Raw genomic sequence first — 18,367 nt, forward strand, 5'->3', positions numbered from 1 at the left:
TCATTTAGCGATGCACCAGCGATCCTGACCGGGTCATCACTAAATGTAAAGGGGCCTTTATTGACACCTCTCCATTACTAACCCTGGCTTATTGTCACTTTACAATAGCAAGGTGACATTAACCCCTTATTACCCCACTTGCCACTGCTACAGGGCAAGTGGGAAGAGTCGGGCAAAGCACCAGAATTGGCGCATCTAATAGATGCGCCTTTTCTGGGCAGCTGCGGGCTGCTATTTTTAGGCTGGGGGGGCCCAAGATCAATGGCCCCTTACCAGCCTGAAAATACCAGCCCCAGCTGTCTGCTTTAGCAAGGCTGGTTGTCAAAAATGGGGGGATTCCAATGCAGTTTTTTAAATTATTTATTTAAATAGTTTTTAAAAAAAGCGTGGGAACCCCTCTATTCTTGATAACTAGCCTTGCTGACAGCTGAGGGTTGTAGCCCCCAGCTGTGAGTTTCGTCTGGCTGGTTATCAAAAATAGGGGGAGACCCACACCGTTTTTTTTATTTTTATTATTTACTTATGTTCAGCGCAGGAGCGGCAGATGAATACTTCCATCCACCGCTCCTACTCTCACTGCTATTAGTGGTAGTAGGTGTCGGATGATGGGATCAGTTGTCCCATCAGCTGACACCAGTGACCATAGGTAAACTGAGCATGCTCAGTTAAAAAAGAACAATCCGTCACCGGATTCCGTCATTTGACATACTACGACGGATCTGTCGCTGTCCGACGGAGACGAAAAACGTTGCTTTGTGCGTCGTGTCCTGCCACCGGACAGAGAATTTCCGATGGATCTGGCAAACGACGGATGAAACGTGAGGCCATCCGTCACTAATACAAGTGAGATCTGCCGTGTGCCCAAGCAATATTTTTTTTCCCTTCATATGGGGTATTGGCATACTCAGGATAAATTACACAACAAACTTTGGGTTCCTTTTTTTCCTGTTAGCCTTGTCAAAATAAAAAAAAAAAATGGATCTGAAATCAATTTTGTGAAAAAAGTTAAACGTTAATTTTTATTTTATTTTTTCAAAAAATTCCTGTGAAGCACCTAAAGGGCTAATAAACTTCTTAAGGCTATGTGCCCACGCTAGCGTTTTTAAACGCTCAGGAAAAGGATCCCCTTTCCCAGAAACCGCGCATCTTTTTCCGCGCGTTTCTTGCGCAGTTTTTGTCAAAAAGCCGCGCATTTTTGACGCGTTTTTTGACACACGATTTCTGGGAACATTGGGGATGGCTAAAAATGCTCAGCAATGCGGAAATTAATGAGCATGCTGCGTTTTTAGCCGCTAAGCGATTCCTGAGCGGTTAAAAACGCATGCATTGGCACAAAAAGCCAAAAATGCATGCTAAATAATTTGATGCATCTTTTAAGCGTTTCTGCAGTGTCTGATCCGGCACAAACGCTGCGGAAACGCTTAACAAAACGACGCATCGTGGGCACACAGCCTGAATGTGGTTTTCAGCACCTTGAGAGGTGAAGTTTTTAGAATGGTGTCACTTTTGGACATCTTCTATCAAAAATGGTTTTGTAAATTTTACTGGAAAAATGAAAAATCGCTGGTCAGCTTTTAACCCTTATAACTTCCTAACAATAAAAAATTTTGGTTCCAAAATTGTGTTGATGTAATGTAGACATGTGAGAAATGGTATTTATTAACTTTGTGTGACATATCTCTGATTTATGGGCATGAAAATTCAAAATAGGAAAATTGCTAAATTTTCCACATTTTTTACAAATTTCTGTTTTTTTTTCAGTAATAAACGCAAGTCATACTGGAGAAATTCTACCACTTTCATAAAGTACAATACGTCATGAAAAAAAAAAACACATTCTCAGAATCACTGGGATCCGTTGAAGTGTTCCAAAGTTATTACCTCATAAATTGTAAAAATTGGCCCAGCCATTAACGTACAAACCACCTTAGGGGGTAATGGGTTGTTCAATGTTGTTTTCCTTACTTATATGTATGCAGTTGGGGCTAAAAATCATTTTTGCAATTTAATTAAAAAATTGCACAATTTGCCTCCTAAAGCCAATGGATTATATTGTATTTTGCTAGCTACAGAATGAGTTAACGGGATTGGCCATATTTTTATTTTAACAGATTTATTGGGGACAAGATTATGTGACACTTACTATTATATGACAGGATCCTCTTGCTCTTGGTGGAGCTTTTCTCACAGACTGCACAGCCCTACAGTCCATAAAATGGCTGCTGGTGGAGGATTATGTGATCAGACCTGTCCAATTGGAAACCTGGCATGAGAAAACTGCTTTTCTATTAAAGGAGACTGATGAACAGGTCTGGTCACATGCTCCTGCACCAGCAGCCATTGTATAGACAGGAGAGCTGTGCAGTGTGTGAGGAATCCACACTAACAGAAAATCCAGTCATACCTAAATAATAGCAAGTGACACAAAATAATGTCTCCAACACAGGTAAAATAAAGATAATTGTCCAAACCGATACCTCATTCTCCAGCCACTAATAGACCGTGTAATAGTGACTATAGAAGGCAAACTGTGCACAAATTTGAATGAAACCCAATTGAAAAAAACAATGATGCATTGAATTTAGCCCAAATTGCATGCATTTAAGAAAAAATAAGTCCTCAAAAGAGGCCAATCTGTTTAAGTCCACTGTATGTCCACCCATTGTCAATCCATTCACTCGTTTAGAAATAATCAGAAAATCCAGTGTAAACTACATACCAACAATGATTTACAAGGCGGTCAATGATCAATCTTCTTCATACATCTTCACACAAATCTCCTGATATCTTCGCACACAATCTCTGGTCTTCTCTTTACCTCCTTCTCTCATCTGCTCTCATATGTTCCTAAATCGCTTCCAAGATTTTTCTGGAACATTGGATATCCAATGGCATTTAGTGCCTCAACATGTCCCATTGTCCCTCACATTTGGAACTCATGTCTTCAGGAAAAACTACAGCTTGCAATAACCTTACTACCACTGGAGCTGCTGCAACCCCCCCAAGCTACTGTCTCCTTCTCCATACCCTTTAGATTGAAAGGTCACAAGAGCAAGGTTATCTCGCCCTCTGTAGCAATCTGTCATTGTTAGATTGTTCATTGTAACTTATTTGTATTTTGACTTAAACATTTCTCACTAAAACAGAACCATGGAATCTATGGAGCTTTAAAAATAAATAGATAAAAAAATACATTAGTGATATAGAAGGCTTTACTATGGTAGGGATTATATATACTTTAATAACTAAAACTCATTGAAGACTCTAAATTTCTAAAAATTATCCATTGCAATATACCTTCTGTTATTTTTGTGAACTGTGTAGGAGTCCTAGGTATCCTATACGTTCACAGTAGTTGAATATTTCACCAAATTTTTCTACATCTTCATCTATTGTAAGTATACTTAAAGGGAGTCTGTCACCCCATTTTAACCCTATCAGCTGCCAGCATCGCCATCAGGGGCTTATCTACAGCATTCTGTAATACTGTAGGTAAGCTGATGTAACCTGTAAGATAAGAAAAACAAGTTAGATTATACTCACCCTGGCGTCCGGTCCGGTCTGATGGGTGTCGCGGTCTGGTCAGGCGCCTCTCATCTTCATATGATGCCGTCCTCCTTCTTACTTCTGCCGCGGCTCCGGTGCAGGCGTACTTTATCTGCCCTGTTGAGGGCAGAGTAAAGTACTGCAGGGTGCCGGGAAAGGTCAGAGAGGTTCGGCACCTCAACAGGGCAGATAAAGTACGCCTGCGCCGGTGCTGTGGCAGAAGAAGGAGGACAGCATCATATAAAGATGGGAGGCTCCGGACCAGACCACGACACCCACCGCACGAGACCCCGGTAAGTATAATCTAATTTGTTTTTCTTCTCATAGAATCATAGAATCATAGAATCATAGAATCGTAGAATCGTAGAGTTGGAAGGGACCTCCTGGGCCATCTGGTCCAACCCCCTGCTCAAAGCAGGATTCGCTAAATCATCCCAGTCAGATGTCTGTCCAGCCTCTGTTTGAAGACTTCCATTGAAGGAGAACTCACCACTTCTCGTGGCAGCCTGTTCCACTCATTGATCACTCTAACTGTCAAAAAGTTTTTTGTAATATCTAATCTGTGTCTCTTCCCATTCAGTTTCATCCCATTGCTTCTAGTCTTTCCTTGTGCAAATGAGAATAAAGTTGATCCTTCTACAATGTGACAGCCCTTTAGATATTTGTAGACAGCTATTAAGTCTCCTCTCAGTCTTCTCTTTTGCAAACTAAACATTCCCAAATCCTGCAACCTTTCCTCATAAGACAGGGTTTGCAGACCGGTCACCATTCTGGTCGCTCTTTTCTGAACTTGCTCCAGTTTGTTGATGTCTTTTTTAAAATGTGGTTCCCAAAACTGGACACAATATTCCAGATGAGGTCTGACCAAAGAGGAGTAGAGGGAAATAATGACTTCACGTGATCTAGACTGTATGCTTCTGTTAATACATCCTAGAATTGCTTTTGCCTTTTTTGCTGCTGCATCACACTGTTGACTCATATTCAGTCTGTGATCTATTAGTATACCCAAGTCTTTTTCACATGTGCTGTCACTTAGCCCTATTCCTCCCATTCTATATATGCTTTTTTCATTTTTATTGCCCAGATGTAGTACTTTGCATTTCTCCCTGTTAAAAACCATTCTGTTAGTTGCTGCCCACTTCTCCAGTTTATTTAAATCTTTTTGAATCCTCTCTCTCTCCTCTCTAGTATTAGCTATCCCTCCTAGCTTTGTGTCATCAGCAAATTTAATCAGTTTACCCTCAATTCCTTCATCTAAATCGTTGATAAAGATGTTGAACAATACAGGGCCCAGGACAGAGCCCTGTGGTACCCCACTTGAGACATTCTTCCAACTGGATGTGCAGCCATTTACGACCACTCTTTGGGTCCGATCACTAAGCCAGTTATGAATCCACCTAACAGTTGCCTTGTCCATTCCATACTTAGTCATTCAGGTTACATCGAGGGCTTATCTACAGCATTACAGAATGCTGTAGATAAGCCCCTGCTGGGGGTGCCGGCAGCTGATAGGTCTAAAATGGGGTGACAGACTGCCTTTAAATGAAGGACACAGAATAGACAACCATTTCATGCTCTGTTTTGGTAGTCACTTTTGCAGTCCACCCTCAGATGAGGAGCAGCTGCACTAATTTCACAAGAATTTTACACCCTTGTAGGCCACTTCCACAAGTTCAGTATTTCACATCAGTATCTGTAAGCCAAAACAAGGAGTGGGTAAAAAATGCAGAAGTGGTGATGACTTGTTTTTATTAGGGCATATTCATGCTTTCAGTATTTGGTCAGTATGGGTAAGACAAAATCAGGCGTGGATCAGAGAAAAAGTATAACAAACGTGCGCCACTTCATTTTTGACCCACTCCTAGTTTTGGCTTACAAATACTAACCAAACACTGAACATTTGATTGTAGCCTAAGAAAAATAATATAGTGAATGTACTAAAAGTTTATTATTTGGTCAATGTGTCATCAGTATTTTTCATGGATGGAGAAATAAATGACAAAGCTTCTCCTATCCTCTGCAATGTTATATACAGACAGCACAGAACAGGGACACTGATGCCATTTGTGTACTGTGCATATTTTCACGGACCCACAGAATTATACAGGCACTTTTTGTCCATGATAACAAAAATAAAAATGCACAAATCTCCATGAGTTTTGTATGGACTCAACAGTTTGTGAAAAAACAAATACATGTGAATAGCCCTATTGACTATAATGAGTACATGTTGTGTCCATGAAAAAACAAACAAACATACATGTTACACAGTTATCTGAACAATGCCTTAGGGGGTAACATGAGACTTGTATGGCGATATAAACATAAAACAGGCATTATCAATGAGCAATGCCCTGCTACACACAATAATTATAACACATATCAATTTCGTATGATATGATACTTACCAATGTCCACTCAAGTAAGCTTCCACTGGTTAAGTTGGTTCCTGAGCTGTGCTGAGGACTTGTGTAGACCTCAGTTGACTACAGATGTATGATTTTCTCCTGCGACAGCCAGTCTCACCTCTGTAATGGATTTTGGGATTTCCTTCCCACAGCATGAATTAGCATATTATGGCATCCTTTATCACATTCTTTTGGTAGGAGGAGACCTATTGTCACAATCTTATTTAGCATATATAAGAGATTCTTGGGTTATTTAGTTGTGTGAAGCAATGTAATCATTGAGTGTTTTGCACACTGAACACCAGGGCTGCCACCAGGAATTTAATTGCCCCATGCTGTCAAAAATTTCTGACCCCTTTGAGATTCTTCCCAGATTCAACCTCCATCCCTCAAACCTTCCACAGTCCCTGTTTTTGTTTTAGCCAAAAGAATTTTTAAGCCGCTACTACAACTAGGTAGAATCTTTTGGTCAGACCCTACTCTACTCGAGACTATTAAACATTCCTTAAATATCCAATACTTTCTTAGGAGTATTTTATTTATCTTTCTTTAAGAGATTGTGGGCCGCCCTCCCAGGGCTCTGGGGTACTCTGTAACGGGCCAGTGTCAGGGGAATGTGTCACAGCAGCGGTGACCCGGTCCGTGGCCCTGGGCACCCAAGTAATGGGGGAATGTAATGTAGTTTAAGTGGAATGGAATAGTTTGTGACGCCACCTGTGGTGCTTGGCAAGGGAGGTGTTTAGCCGACGCTGCATGCAGATCCTCTGGGACAGATGGTATGGTGCAGCAGTGATGGTATAGCCCTCCACAGGCAGGGCTGATGTCCCAGGGCAGTGTAGTTGTAACGGTTGTGGAAAGGCGCAGGCAGTGTAAAGGATGGTACCCAGATGTAGTGGTGCTGAGCGGGTTGGCGCAAGAATGAATGGAGGACAGAGGCTTGCAGTTCCAAAGCTTTACTCACAGTCTGCGGTACACAAGGGTGCCTGCCTCCGGGCCGTGTCCTCCGGCTCAGAGACTCAGCTAACCTCCAGGCCAGATGGAAAGCTCTTCTCCAACACTCCGCCAACATGTACCTTTCCTGAACGACTCCTCTATTGCGCCTTTAAGTGTGAAGAGCTCCAGTACCGTGGTACTCTGGAGTTCCTCTTGTCAGATGTTCCCAAGAACTGTACTCGTATGGCAGACAGCTGTAGCCTGCTTCGGCGACTCTCAACTCCTAAGTCCCGGCTCTCTATCCGTGTTGCTGTTGTTCCCCAAATCTTAGAAGGGAGTAGTGCATTTACAGCCAACTACTCCACCAGTGTCTGCTGCAGAACCATAAGTGTCCATACAACCTCGGGGACTGGGCCCCGGCCTTGCGCTGAGAACCTATAGGCAGGGTTCCTCTTCCAACCCACGTCCTCTCTGTTCTCCTTACTCCTTCGTTCCGTACTTGTCTTTCTCTCTTATGGAAGCTTAGGTTGCAGTTCTACGTCTTTCTCTTTCTTTCCCTTTCCCGTGCCAGCTGGCTCAGATCACTGAGGCAGCTGCAGCACTCCTTCCTCCATCCCTTCTTCCAGGGATCCTGACTCCTGTCAGAGTGACTTCTTACCCACCTGACCCTCTGCCAGACTGAACCCCTAATCATACACTTTCCCACTCTTTTATATATCTCAACTCCACCCACCTCCCAGCACATCCAGTGTTCCAAGCAGGGAACCACCAGAGGTGCTCTGCTACTCTCTAAGCACTGAGCCACAATGTAGTTGTGCAGAACTACCCTGTTGTGTGGGGTGCGAGTGTTGGAGCGTGAAAAGGAGTTCCCACCTTACCTGGATGGTGGGGCACTACACCTTAGGAGAAGGTGCAGTACCTCTGTGGCGACCGAGCCTCGGGGCGCCACATACCCCCCCGTTAAACACAGCATGTCCGCGGGCTGCAAGACAACAAAGTTGACAGTACAGGAACATACAAAATTTTATAATGCTGCAGAAACATTTCTTATACTAAACTTCCTAATGTAGGAAGCATTGTTTCTTGAACGTTGCAAACAATTCTTAATTAACTATCTAAATTTCAAGTCAAAAAGTGCAATATTTCATACTTTACGCAATTCTAAGTGGTATTATTTGTGACTCACTATCGCTTCAGTATTCTTCAGCTTTCCTTCTCTAGTACACGTTTCCTTTCTCTTTCTAGTGTACATTTTTTTATTCTCTTTCAAGTGACACCTGTAATACCTGGTTCACTATTCACATTTTCAATTCTTTAAATCTCTTTTCTCTGTATCAAGATTTCTCACTCTGTCTAAAAGCCATTTACTAGTTACTAATACTCTCATAAGATACATCATTATCAAAAATACTTTGCATTAAAACTTTCAACAGTTATTCTTGTAAGTGCTGGACACTGCTCCCAGCCGGGATCTCTTGCAGTGTCCTTTGAGGTAGACATCATCTTTGCAAAGTGTCCGTATGTAAAATCTTGACATCATCTTCGCAAAGTGTCCTTATGTAAAACCAAGAGAGGGCACCTAAAGAGGTGCAACTATTTACAATAAAAGTTTTGGATCATACAGCGTTCATGATCTCCTCAGTTCCAAGTGTAGAAAACGCTGCCAATCAAAACAGGGCAACTCTGGGGAAAAACAAAACCATGATATGCAACAAAAAGGCACAGCGGTGCTAAACAAACCCTCCTGGGTCACGAGAATTTTACTGCTGGTCCCCTCCTGGGGTTCTGGAAGCCGATTGGGTACCGCTACCAGATGCAAAGAATGCATTTACAGTCCTCAATTATTCTTCCTCTAGTGGGGTGAAGCCTGTTGTTTTCTGTACCTTTGGCATAGGCTGCTTCCAGGGGAGATGCTCTGGTTTACCACCTCCTGGTGGGTTGATGGCTTTCTGTCCATTGCTGCCTGAGGTACAATAGGGGCGGCAACAGGTACCGGGGAAGGCACACATGCTTTTTCCTTCAGGTAAGTGGACAGGAGATCTTCTGGTATATGCCTGATGTTTAACGCGTAACAGCCGCATATTCCTTCATGCTGGGTATAGGTAACATATTCCCCTGGCTGCAGGTCGCGCTCTGGGTGCCCCCTCCGGAGGTGAGACTCCACGTCCCTCTGACTGAAGAACAAGTCTGAGATCCTCTGGGGTCTGCAATAAATCCCAACCCCCGTTCCTTGTTTACATTGAGGACCTGTCCCCATCCAGCCGAGTCCCGGGGACCATAGTGACCTGCGCGGGCCCTCTCTTTCCCATCCAGGTCTGGGCCTAATACCGCTAGCAGGCGCTGCTCCCTCTCCTGGTGCTCAGCTGCCAGTTGCCGGATGGTAGCTCAACAAAAGGCCTCAGTCTTCTCTTCCTCCTCCCGAGGCCTGCTTTCACCCACTGGGGCCCGTGGCACCACCATTAGGGGTTCAGATGTCTCCCCCTTGTGACTAGCATTCCGGTCCCAGACAAGGTCCAGCATGACCTGTCCTGCTGCTACTACGGGAGTACACCTCAGGGCCTTCCCAGGTGCAGGGGCTGCAGTCATACCTGGGACCTCCTGGCGGTGCTCCGGCACAGGCCTGAGACGGAGGGCCGCTGCAGGGATATCCACCGGAATGGCAGGTCCGTGTGCTGGCGGTGGTGGAACGGATGATGGCTTCGGGTCCGCAGGGGCCTCTGATGGGACCTGCGCAGCCGCGTCAGGTCCAGACAAGAGCACGGCCTCGGCTCCCAAGGTCTCCGGTGACTCCTCCAGGCAGGCCGCGACCAGCTGTATGGACAGCGTGGAGGTGTACACTGGCGCTGCCTGGGGACAGTCCAGTGCAGTGGTGGCAGGTACCATTGGGGCAGGTACCAAGGCCAGAGGCGCCAGTGGTGTAGGCCCCTCCTGGGCGTGCGGCCTGCTCAACCTCCATAAGGCCTCCTGCCTCAGTCACAGATGGCACGTCAGCTGGGCGATGTCATCTTTTAGCTGATGGCAGCTCATCTCAGAGACGGGGTTGGAGCCTTCAGCCATGGCGCTGGGGAGATCCAACTCAACCTCCGCGCGCTCTACAGGCCTCCTTCCCTCACCCTCCAAAATGGCGCTCTGGAGTTCTTTCTCCTGCCTCGGTCCCTTTCCCGCCACTGGCTTCTTCTGCCCCTCCTTCCGGGGGTGGCGTCTTCTTCCAGCGCCTCCATACCAAGCCAGTATACGAACCCCTCGGGGGGTGGGCCATGTCGCTGTTACGTAGTAATTCAGGCAGGGGAGGCCCAAGACTCTTCGCGGTCTTTTCCTAGGACCTCCTATCTCTTCACGCCCTTCTTCTCCGCACCAGCGGCCATTTTAAGATTCATGTCACAGTCCATTAAATTGGGTCTCCTACACATTTTCAAAAGTTCAAAGTCCAACAAATCTCAGGCACACAGAACCCGATGGCATTGGGTCTCGTCATCCTGTTCGTGATGCCAAAATTGGGTCACCCTCCCAGGGCTGTGGGGTACTCGGTACCGGTCCGGTGTCAGGGAAATGTGTCACAGCAGCGGTGACCCGGTCCGTGGCCCTGGGCGCCCAAGTAATGGGGGAATGTAATGTAGTTTAAGTGGAATGGAATAGTTTGTGACGCAACCTGTGGTGCTCGGCAAGGGAGGTGTTTAGCCGACGCTGCATGCAGATCCTCTGGGACAGATGGTATGGTGCAGCAGTGATGGTATAGCCCTCCACAGGCAGGGCTGATGTCCCAGGGCAGTGTAGTTGTAATGGTTGTCAAGAGGCGCAGGCAGTTTAAAGGCTGGTACCCAGAAGTAGTGGTGCTGAGCGCGTTGGCGCAAGAATGAATGGAGGACACAGAGGCTTGCAGTTCCAAAGCTTTATTCACAGTTTGCGGTACACAAGGGTGCCTGCCTCCGGGCCGTGTCCTCTGGGTCAGAGATTCAGCTAACCTCCAGGCCACATGGAAAGCTCCTCTCCAACACTCCGCCAACATGTACCTTTCCTGATCGACTCCTCTATTGCGCCTTAAAGTGTGAAGAGCTCCAGTACCGTGGTACTCTGGAGTTCCTCTTGTCAGATGTTCCCAAGAATTGTACTCGTATGGCAGACAGCTGTAGCCTGCTTTGGGGACTCTCTTCTCCTAAGTCCCAGCTCTCTATCCGTGTTGCTGTTGTTCCCCAAGTCTTAGAAGGGAGTAGTGCATTTACAGCCAACTACTCCACCGTTGTCTGCTGCAGAACCATAAGTGTCCATTCAACCTCGGGGACCGAGCCCCGGCCTTGCGCTGAAAACCTATAGGCAGGGTTCCTCTTCCAACCCACGTCCTCTCTGTTATCCTTACTCCTTCGTTCCGTACTAGTCTTTCTCTCTTATGGAAGCTTAGGTTTCAGTTCTACGTCTTTCTCTTTCTTTCCCTTTCCCGTGCCAGCTGGCTCAGATCACTGAGGCAGCTGCAGCACTCCTTCCTCCATCCGTTCTTCCAGGGATCCTGACTCCTGTCAGAGTGACTTCTTACCCGCCTGACCCTCTGCCAGACTGAACCCCTAATCCTACACTTTCCCACTCTTTTATATATCTCAACTCCACCCACCTCCCAGCACATCCAGTGTTCCAAGCAGGAAACCACCAGAGGTGCTCTGCTACTCTAAGCACTGAGCCGCAATGTGGTTGTGCAGAACTACCCGGTTGCGTGGGGTGCGAGTGTTGGAGCGTGGAAAGGAGTTCCCACCTTACCTGGATGGTGGGGCACTACACCTTAGGAGAAGGTGCAGTACCTCTGTGGCGACCGAGCCTCAGTGGCGCCACAATTGTATCACATACATTTTTTAAAATGGCCAATAATACATTATCACCACATAGTGACCGAATAACACAACATACAAGCAGCAAATACCGTCACACGACGACCAGATCACATATTACCACCACATAATGACTAAAAGCTACAATACTGATTATTACTAAAAAAACACAATACTAATATTACCACAAGTGCCATTATACACAGGAGTTCTGTACATAGTATACAGTGTATAGTGTCTGTGTACAGGTAATTCAGTGATTACCAGTGACATTATACACATGAGCTTTGTATATAGTGTACAGGTAATACAGTGAGCACCAGTGACAGTATACACAGGAGCTCTGTACGTAGTACATAGTGTCAGTATACAGGTAAGGCCGGCATCACACTACCGTAGAATACGGACGGGTGCTATGCGAGAAAACATCGCATAGCACTCGGACCAGTGTTAACCTGTGGGGCAGCTCACATCACTGTAATTTTTTCTAGGGCGTATTCTACGTGCGTGCAAAATCGCAGCATTCTGGATTTTACGCATATATTGGCCGAGTCTCGCCAATGCAAGCCTTTGGGTGCGAGAAAAAAAATCGGACACCACAAGGACCATGCGAGTGCTGTCCGATGTTTATGCACCAGTGTCCTTTGAAAAGCCGGCAATTCATGTGCCGCATACAGTAAAATCACACTGACAGGATAGAATAGATATATACATATAGAAGTGTGTGCAGTGTGTCCGGTAACTGGCAGAGAGCATGGTGCCATGTGCTTCATGACCGTGAATACAGCGCACATGCCGCATAGAGGAAACTGGGTACTGGACAGACGTTTGTGGCCCACCTCACCAGTATATACCTGCTCGCTCATGGTGGACCCTGATAGTGCTGTGGCCTTGTTTGTTCTGGCTGCATGGACTAGCGGAAGTTGCCGGAGACCGACCACTGCCGGCAGAAGATGGACCGCCGATACCAACAGAACCTTCTTGGACAAGCATCGTGTCAGCCGTTGTTGGCACTACTAACCCCCAAGTAGTATCTGCAGTTTGAGGAACTTCTGACACGTTAAGTGTACAAAAGAACTGCTGTTGCTTTGTTCATCAACTCTACATATCCTTTGCAATTGGACTGTTTATTCCCTTGTTTAACCCTTCATCTCCCTGCGAGAAATTAACCCCCTGTTCAATTAAAGCAGTAATAATTGTTAACCCTTGCTCTGCCTTCTGTCTGTCACTGCTTCCCAGCCCTGCTCACACTTGTGTCACACACCACATGGCCAGATAAGGTTGTAAAATGTTAAAATTACATTTCCCAGTGAATGAAATTGTCTTGCCTGAAAGCAATGCTAAAGTTCAAAAACGCAATAAAAACGCTACATGTGAACATAACCCAAGGTGTGGAAGAGCATTTTTGTTTTTGGTTATTTATTTTGCCTTAAGGTACTGTCACACTTAGCGATGTACCAGCGATCCCAACCAGCGATATGACGCAGTCAGGATCGCTGGTACATCGCTAAGTGGTCGCTAGTGAGCTGCCACACAGGCAGATCTCACCAGCGACATCGCTGGGGACGGGGATCGCTACTTACCTGTCACACCAGGCGATCCTGCGTCCTCCCGCCCGGCTCCACGCTCGTCGCTCGTCTCTCCACAGGAAGCGCCGCAGGAAGCTGACGACGAGAAGCAGTCCTGGACGTTCTCGCGCGATCAGCGATAACCAGCGGGGGAGCCGGTTGGAGGTAAGTATCAGACACAGAGATATCGTTAGCAATATCGCTATAACGTCACTAGTTATAGCGATATTGCTAGCGATATCTTTTAGTGTGACATGCCCTTTATATACAAGTCATTACCCTGGAAAGGATGTTCCTTAACATATTTCCCAGGTAAATCTATTTTGGTGTTGTCTTTGTATGTTTTATTGTGAGTCTGTAAAAGTGGCATAAGACTCTGACAACATTGTTCACAGCAGTAATCTGGGAGTCAGAAATGCTTCCAGGATTCTTCCCCATGCTGTTCCCATGTCATTTGAGCACTGTTCCCATCGATTTCCGCAATTTCTAGTCCCTCTGCAGACGAACCGGGAGGGGCGCCAGAAAAATGCTCAAGTTTCCCATAAAGTAGATTTACATTGGGCTCGTTCCTCGGGTCGAGCACCCGAGCATTCCAATTTGCTCGACCCGAGTACCAAAGCATTTTAGTGCTCGCCCATCACTATTCCTGAACAACACAGTTATACCTAAAGATTTTTAAGTGGAAATCTGTCCTTCTGATTTACCACTAAAACACAGTTTTATCGCAAACGATTAGGAGTAGCTAACTGGGTCACGTGGCTGCACCCCAATATTAGGCATAACGATTTATAAGTGGAAATCTGGTCTTTTGATTTATCACTGAAACACAGTTTTATCACAAACTATTTGAAGTAGGTAATTGGCGCTCCAGGCTGCACCCCAATATTAAGCCTAACGATTTTTAAGTGTAAATCTGGCCTTTTGCGTTGCCACTGAAACACAGTTTTATGCTCAGGGGAAATTGCGCAACAGTTATTTGGGTCCATTTTCTCCTCTTCCCCTTGTGAAAAAAAAAATTGGGGTTAAAAAAAATTTTGTGGAAAATGGCTCAACGTTCTAAATTTCTGGGAAGCACCTGGGGACCAGATCAAATTCGCTCATCTCTAATCATCACACATCTAGATAAATTCCTTAAGGGTTCTAGTTTCCAAAATGGGGTCACTTGTTCGGGGTTTCCACTGTTTAGGCACATCAGGTGCTCTCCAAACGCGACATGGTGTCCACTCTCAATTCCAACCTATTTGCTGTTCAAAAAGTCAAACAGTGCTCCTTCCCTTCCAAGCCCTACTGCGCGCCCAAACAATGTTTTTACCTCACATACGGGGTATCGGCGTACTCAGGAGAAATTGCACAACAAATTTTGGTGTCCATTTTTTCATGTTGCCCTTGTGAAAATGATAAAAATTGGGTTTAAAGTAACATTTTGTGAAAAAAAGTTAAATGTTCATTTTTTCCTTCCACATTCCATTAATTCATGTGAAGCACCTGAAGGGTTAATAAACTTCTTGAATGTGGTTTTGAGCACCTTGAGGGGTGCAGTTCTTAGAATGCTGTCATTTTGTGGTATTTTCTCTTATAGACCCCTCAATGTCACTTCAAATGTGATGTGGTCTGTAAAATAAAATGGTTTTGGAAATTTTGCTAGAAAAATTAAAATTTGCTGGTCATCTTCTAATCCTACTAACTTTCTAACAAAATAAAATTCATAAATTGTTCTGATGTAAAGTAGACATGTGGGAAATATTACTTATTAACTATTTTGTGTGACATAACTATGGTTATGAAAATGAAAAGTTTGAAAATTGTGATATTTTCTAAATTTTCTCCAAATTTCCCATATTATCTTATAAATAAATGCCCTAAGCAGCTTCCGGTTGTAACAACTTCCGTCCAGTTGTAACCGGTGACGTCACCGCACACCTCTTTCCATGTTAACCCTCAACACACCACTCCTCCTCAACACACACACTCCTCAACACACACTCCTCTCACCTTTCACCATCTCCACTCACGTCCACTCACTCTTTCACTCCACATACGACCCCTTCTCTCACTCCATCTCTCATACTCACGCCGTCATCGCCGCTGATCCACGATCCCCGACATCTTCCGCCGGCGCCATCCTGGATCCAGACGTCCTCCACGCCGGCGACATGTTCTTGCAGCAACGTGAAATCCCGCGATACTCAAGATGGCGTCGCCGCAAGAGCATGTCACCAGCGTGGATGCCGTCGGGATCCAAAATGACATCGGCGAAATTTCGCAACATTTTGCCGGCGCCATTTTGGATCCCGACGGCATCCACGCCGGTGACATGTTCTTGCGGCGACGCCATTTTGGATTGGCGAAATCCCGCGATACTCAAGATGGCGTCGCCGCAAGAACATGTCGCCGGCGAGGACGACGTCGGGATCCAAAATGGCATCAGCGAAAACTCGCGAGATTTCGCCGACGCCATTTTGGATCCCGACGGCATCCACGCTGGCGACATGCTCTTGCGGCGACGCCATCTTGAGTATCTCGGGATTTCACGATACTCAAGATGGCGTCGCCGCAAGAACATGTCGCCGGCGTGGAAGGACGTCTGGATCCAGGATGGCGCCGGCGGAAGAAGATGTCGGGGATCGTGGAGCAGCGGCGATGACGGCGTGAGTATGAGAGACGGAGTGAGGTGAGAGAAGGGGTCGTATGTGGAGTGAAGGAGTGAGTGGACGTGAGTGGAGTGTGTGTTGAGGAGTGTGTGTTGAGGGTTAACATGGCAAGAGGTATGATGCTATCGCATCCTCCTGATGCGATAGCATCGGGCCATAATCTAGTCACGAATAAAGGCAATCATATTGTACTTCATGATAGTGGTAAAATGTATTCAATATGTCAAGAGAAAACAATCTCAGAATCACTGGAATCTGTTGAAGCGTTCCAGAGTTATTACCTCATAAAGTGAAACTGGTGAGAAATGAAAAAATTGACCTGGTCAGGAAGGTGAAAATAGGTTTCAGGGTGAGGGGGGTAATATTTTAACCTTTTTCAAGAATATTTAGCATTTTCTAAATGGTATAAGATATGAGAACGTTTTAGAAAGTTCTGATATTTTCAACTTTTGAACACTATAAAGAGTAGCTGGTGACTAGTTATGAGCGAGTATGCGCGTTGCTCGTGTGGTCTCCTAGTATTTTGGCGTGCTCAGAGATTAATGCCCCCATTACACATAGCGATGTCCCAGCGATCCCACCAACGATCCGACATGATGGGATCACTGGGACATCGTTAGGCTGATCGCTGGTGAGCTGTCACAAGACAGCCCCTCCAGCGATCAGGACCAGCGATGCTGGACGCTGGTTTCTAATGTAAACATCGGGTATCCAGGAGCCGCGGCTTCTGGATACCCGCTGTTTACCTTGGAAACCAGCGTGTACACCGGTTTCCAAGGTAAACAGCGGGTATTCAGGAGCAGCGGCTCAAGCATGTTCGGGAAAACCGAGCAACGAGTATACTCGCTCATCACTACTGGTGACTTGTCATGAAAACCTAGTATACAACTAGCTTGCATTATGACTGCAGTAAATGTGAGCAAGATCTGTCTGGTGTTATCCCTTCAGGGTATTTGCAGGAGGTTGGGGAGGATAAATTGTGTTGGTGGTGATGGTGATAATGATGTGGGGGACAGAGCCACAGAAGGTGGCTGAAAGGGCCGATTTTATCTTTCTTGCTGCCTCAAGAGAAAACTTAAATGGTGGCCCTCCCCAGAGTGCAATATAAACATGCCGTGAACAAATATAATTCCTCCATTGTTTTTTAGTTTTCATTTTTTTACAGCATTCATTGTGATACACACACAATTTCCTTGAAAAAGCTAAAAAGGCGAAAAGTGCGTCGGACTCCAGGAATTCTGTGAACAGGCGATCAAATGGGTATGTGCTCATGTTACATGTGATTACCAGCATGGAGATTTTTTCCTCTATATGGCACTTTGCACTTTACAGACCACTATGGGTCTAGGTGGATACATTCTTATATGCTGATATATTTTTGCACTTTACTATTACCTGTATCCATTCCTTTATTCCTGTATTTGTGTATTTGTGTGTATTTCACTTAGGTATACATTCCTTCCTCTTACTTGTATTTTGTTTGTTTATTTATTTGTTATATGAATTTACTTAATAAAATTTATTATTTATGATACATCTTTCTTTGTGAGTGGTGTGCTCAGGATACTTTGTATACACTTTTTGGTCTATGTATTTCACACGCCCCTGTACTTTATGCATGCTGGGAAGTCCTTTATGGTGAAGGTTCCCCTACCGCATTAGTATGTTTTTGGACATTTTTGTGGCATCATTCATTGTGTGTTCAATATGTAAAGCACTCAATGGTCCATTTGCTTCTCACAACTAATAGATAACCCAGGAATCTCTTATACAGTGGGGAAAAAAAGTATTTAGTCAGTCAGCAATAGTGCAAGTTCCACCACTTAAAAAGATGAGAGGCGTCTGTAATTTACATCATAGGTAGACCTCAACTATGGGAGACAAACTGAGAAAAAAAAATCCAGAAAATCACATTGTCTGTTTTTTTTTCATTTAATTTGCATATTATGGTGGAAAATAAGTATTTGGTCAATAACAAGCAATCAAGATTTCTGGCTCTCACAGACCTGTAACTTCTTCTTTAAGAGTCTCCTCTTTCCTCCACTCATTACCTGTAGTAATGGCACCTGTTTAAACTTGTTATCAGTATAAAAAGACACCTGTGCACACCCTCAAACAGTCTGACTCCAAACTCCACTATGGTGAAGACCAAAGAGCTGTCAAAGGACACCAGAAACAAAATTGTAGCCCTGCACCAGGCTGGGAAGACTGAATCTGCAATAGCCAACCAGCTTGGAGTGAAGAAATCAACTGTGGGAGCAATAATTAGAAAATGGAAGACATACAAGACCACTGATAATCTCCCTCGATCTGGTGCTCCACGCAAAATCCCACCCCGTGGGGTCAGAATGATCACAAGAACGGTGAGCAAAAATCCCAGAACCACGCGGGGGGACCTAGTGAATGAACTGCAGAGAGCTGGGACCAATGTAACAAGGCCTACCATA

At 45.2% G+C, this 18,367-nt stretch overlaps 1 protein-coding gene across 10 annotated transcripts in view; it reads left to right on the forward strand.

The window, feature by feature from the left end:
* The window catches only part of LOC141047561 (beta-1,4-galactosyltransferase galt-1-like), a 149,745-nt gene that overhangs the window by 73,875 nt on the left and 57,503 nt on the right, over positions 1-18,367 (forward strand). For 2 of the 10 annotated variants that reach the window (XM_073542667.1, XM_073542671.1), the window contains one exon: positions 17,086-17,180. The exons of 7 other annotated variants lie outside the window; for them this stretch is intronic. In XM_073542667.1, the coding sequence (XP_073398768.1) occupies positions 17,177-17,180 (4 nt within the window). In that variant the 5' untranslated portion in view covers positions 17,086-17,176. Of the gene's footprint in view, positions 1-17,068; positions 17,181-18,367 lie in introns of all 10 variants that reach the window. One more of the 10 variants, XM_073542668.1, reaches the window with a different exon arrangement.

The sequence above is a fragment of the Dendrobates tinctorius genome, unplaced genomic scaffold (genome assembly GCF_039654945.1).
Source record: "Dendrobates tinctorius isolate UK_male_01 unplaced genomic scaffold, ASM3965494v1 ptg000128l, whole genome shotgun sequence".
NCBI lineage: Eukaryota > Metazoa > Chordata > Amphibia > Anura > Dendrobatidae > Dendrobates > Dendrobates tinctorius.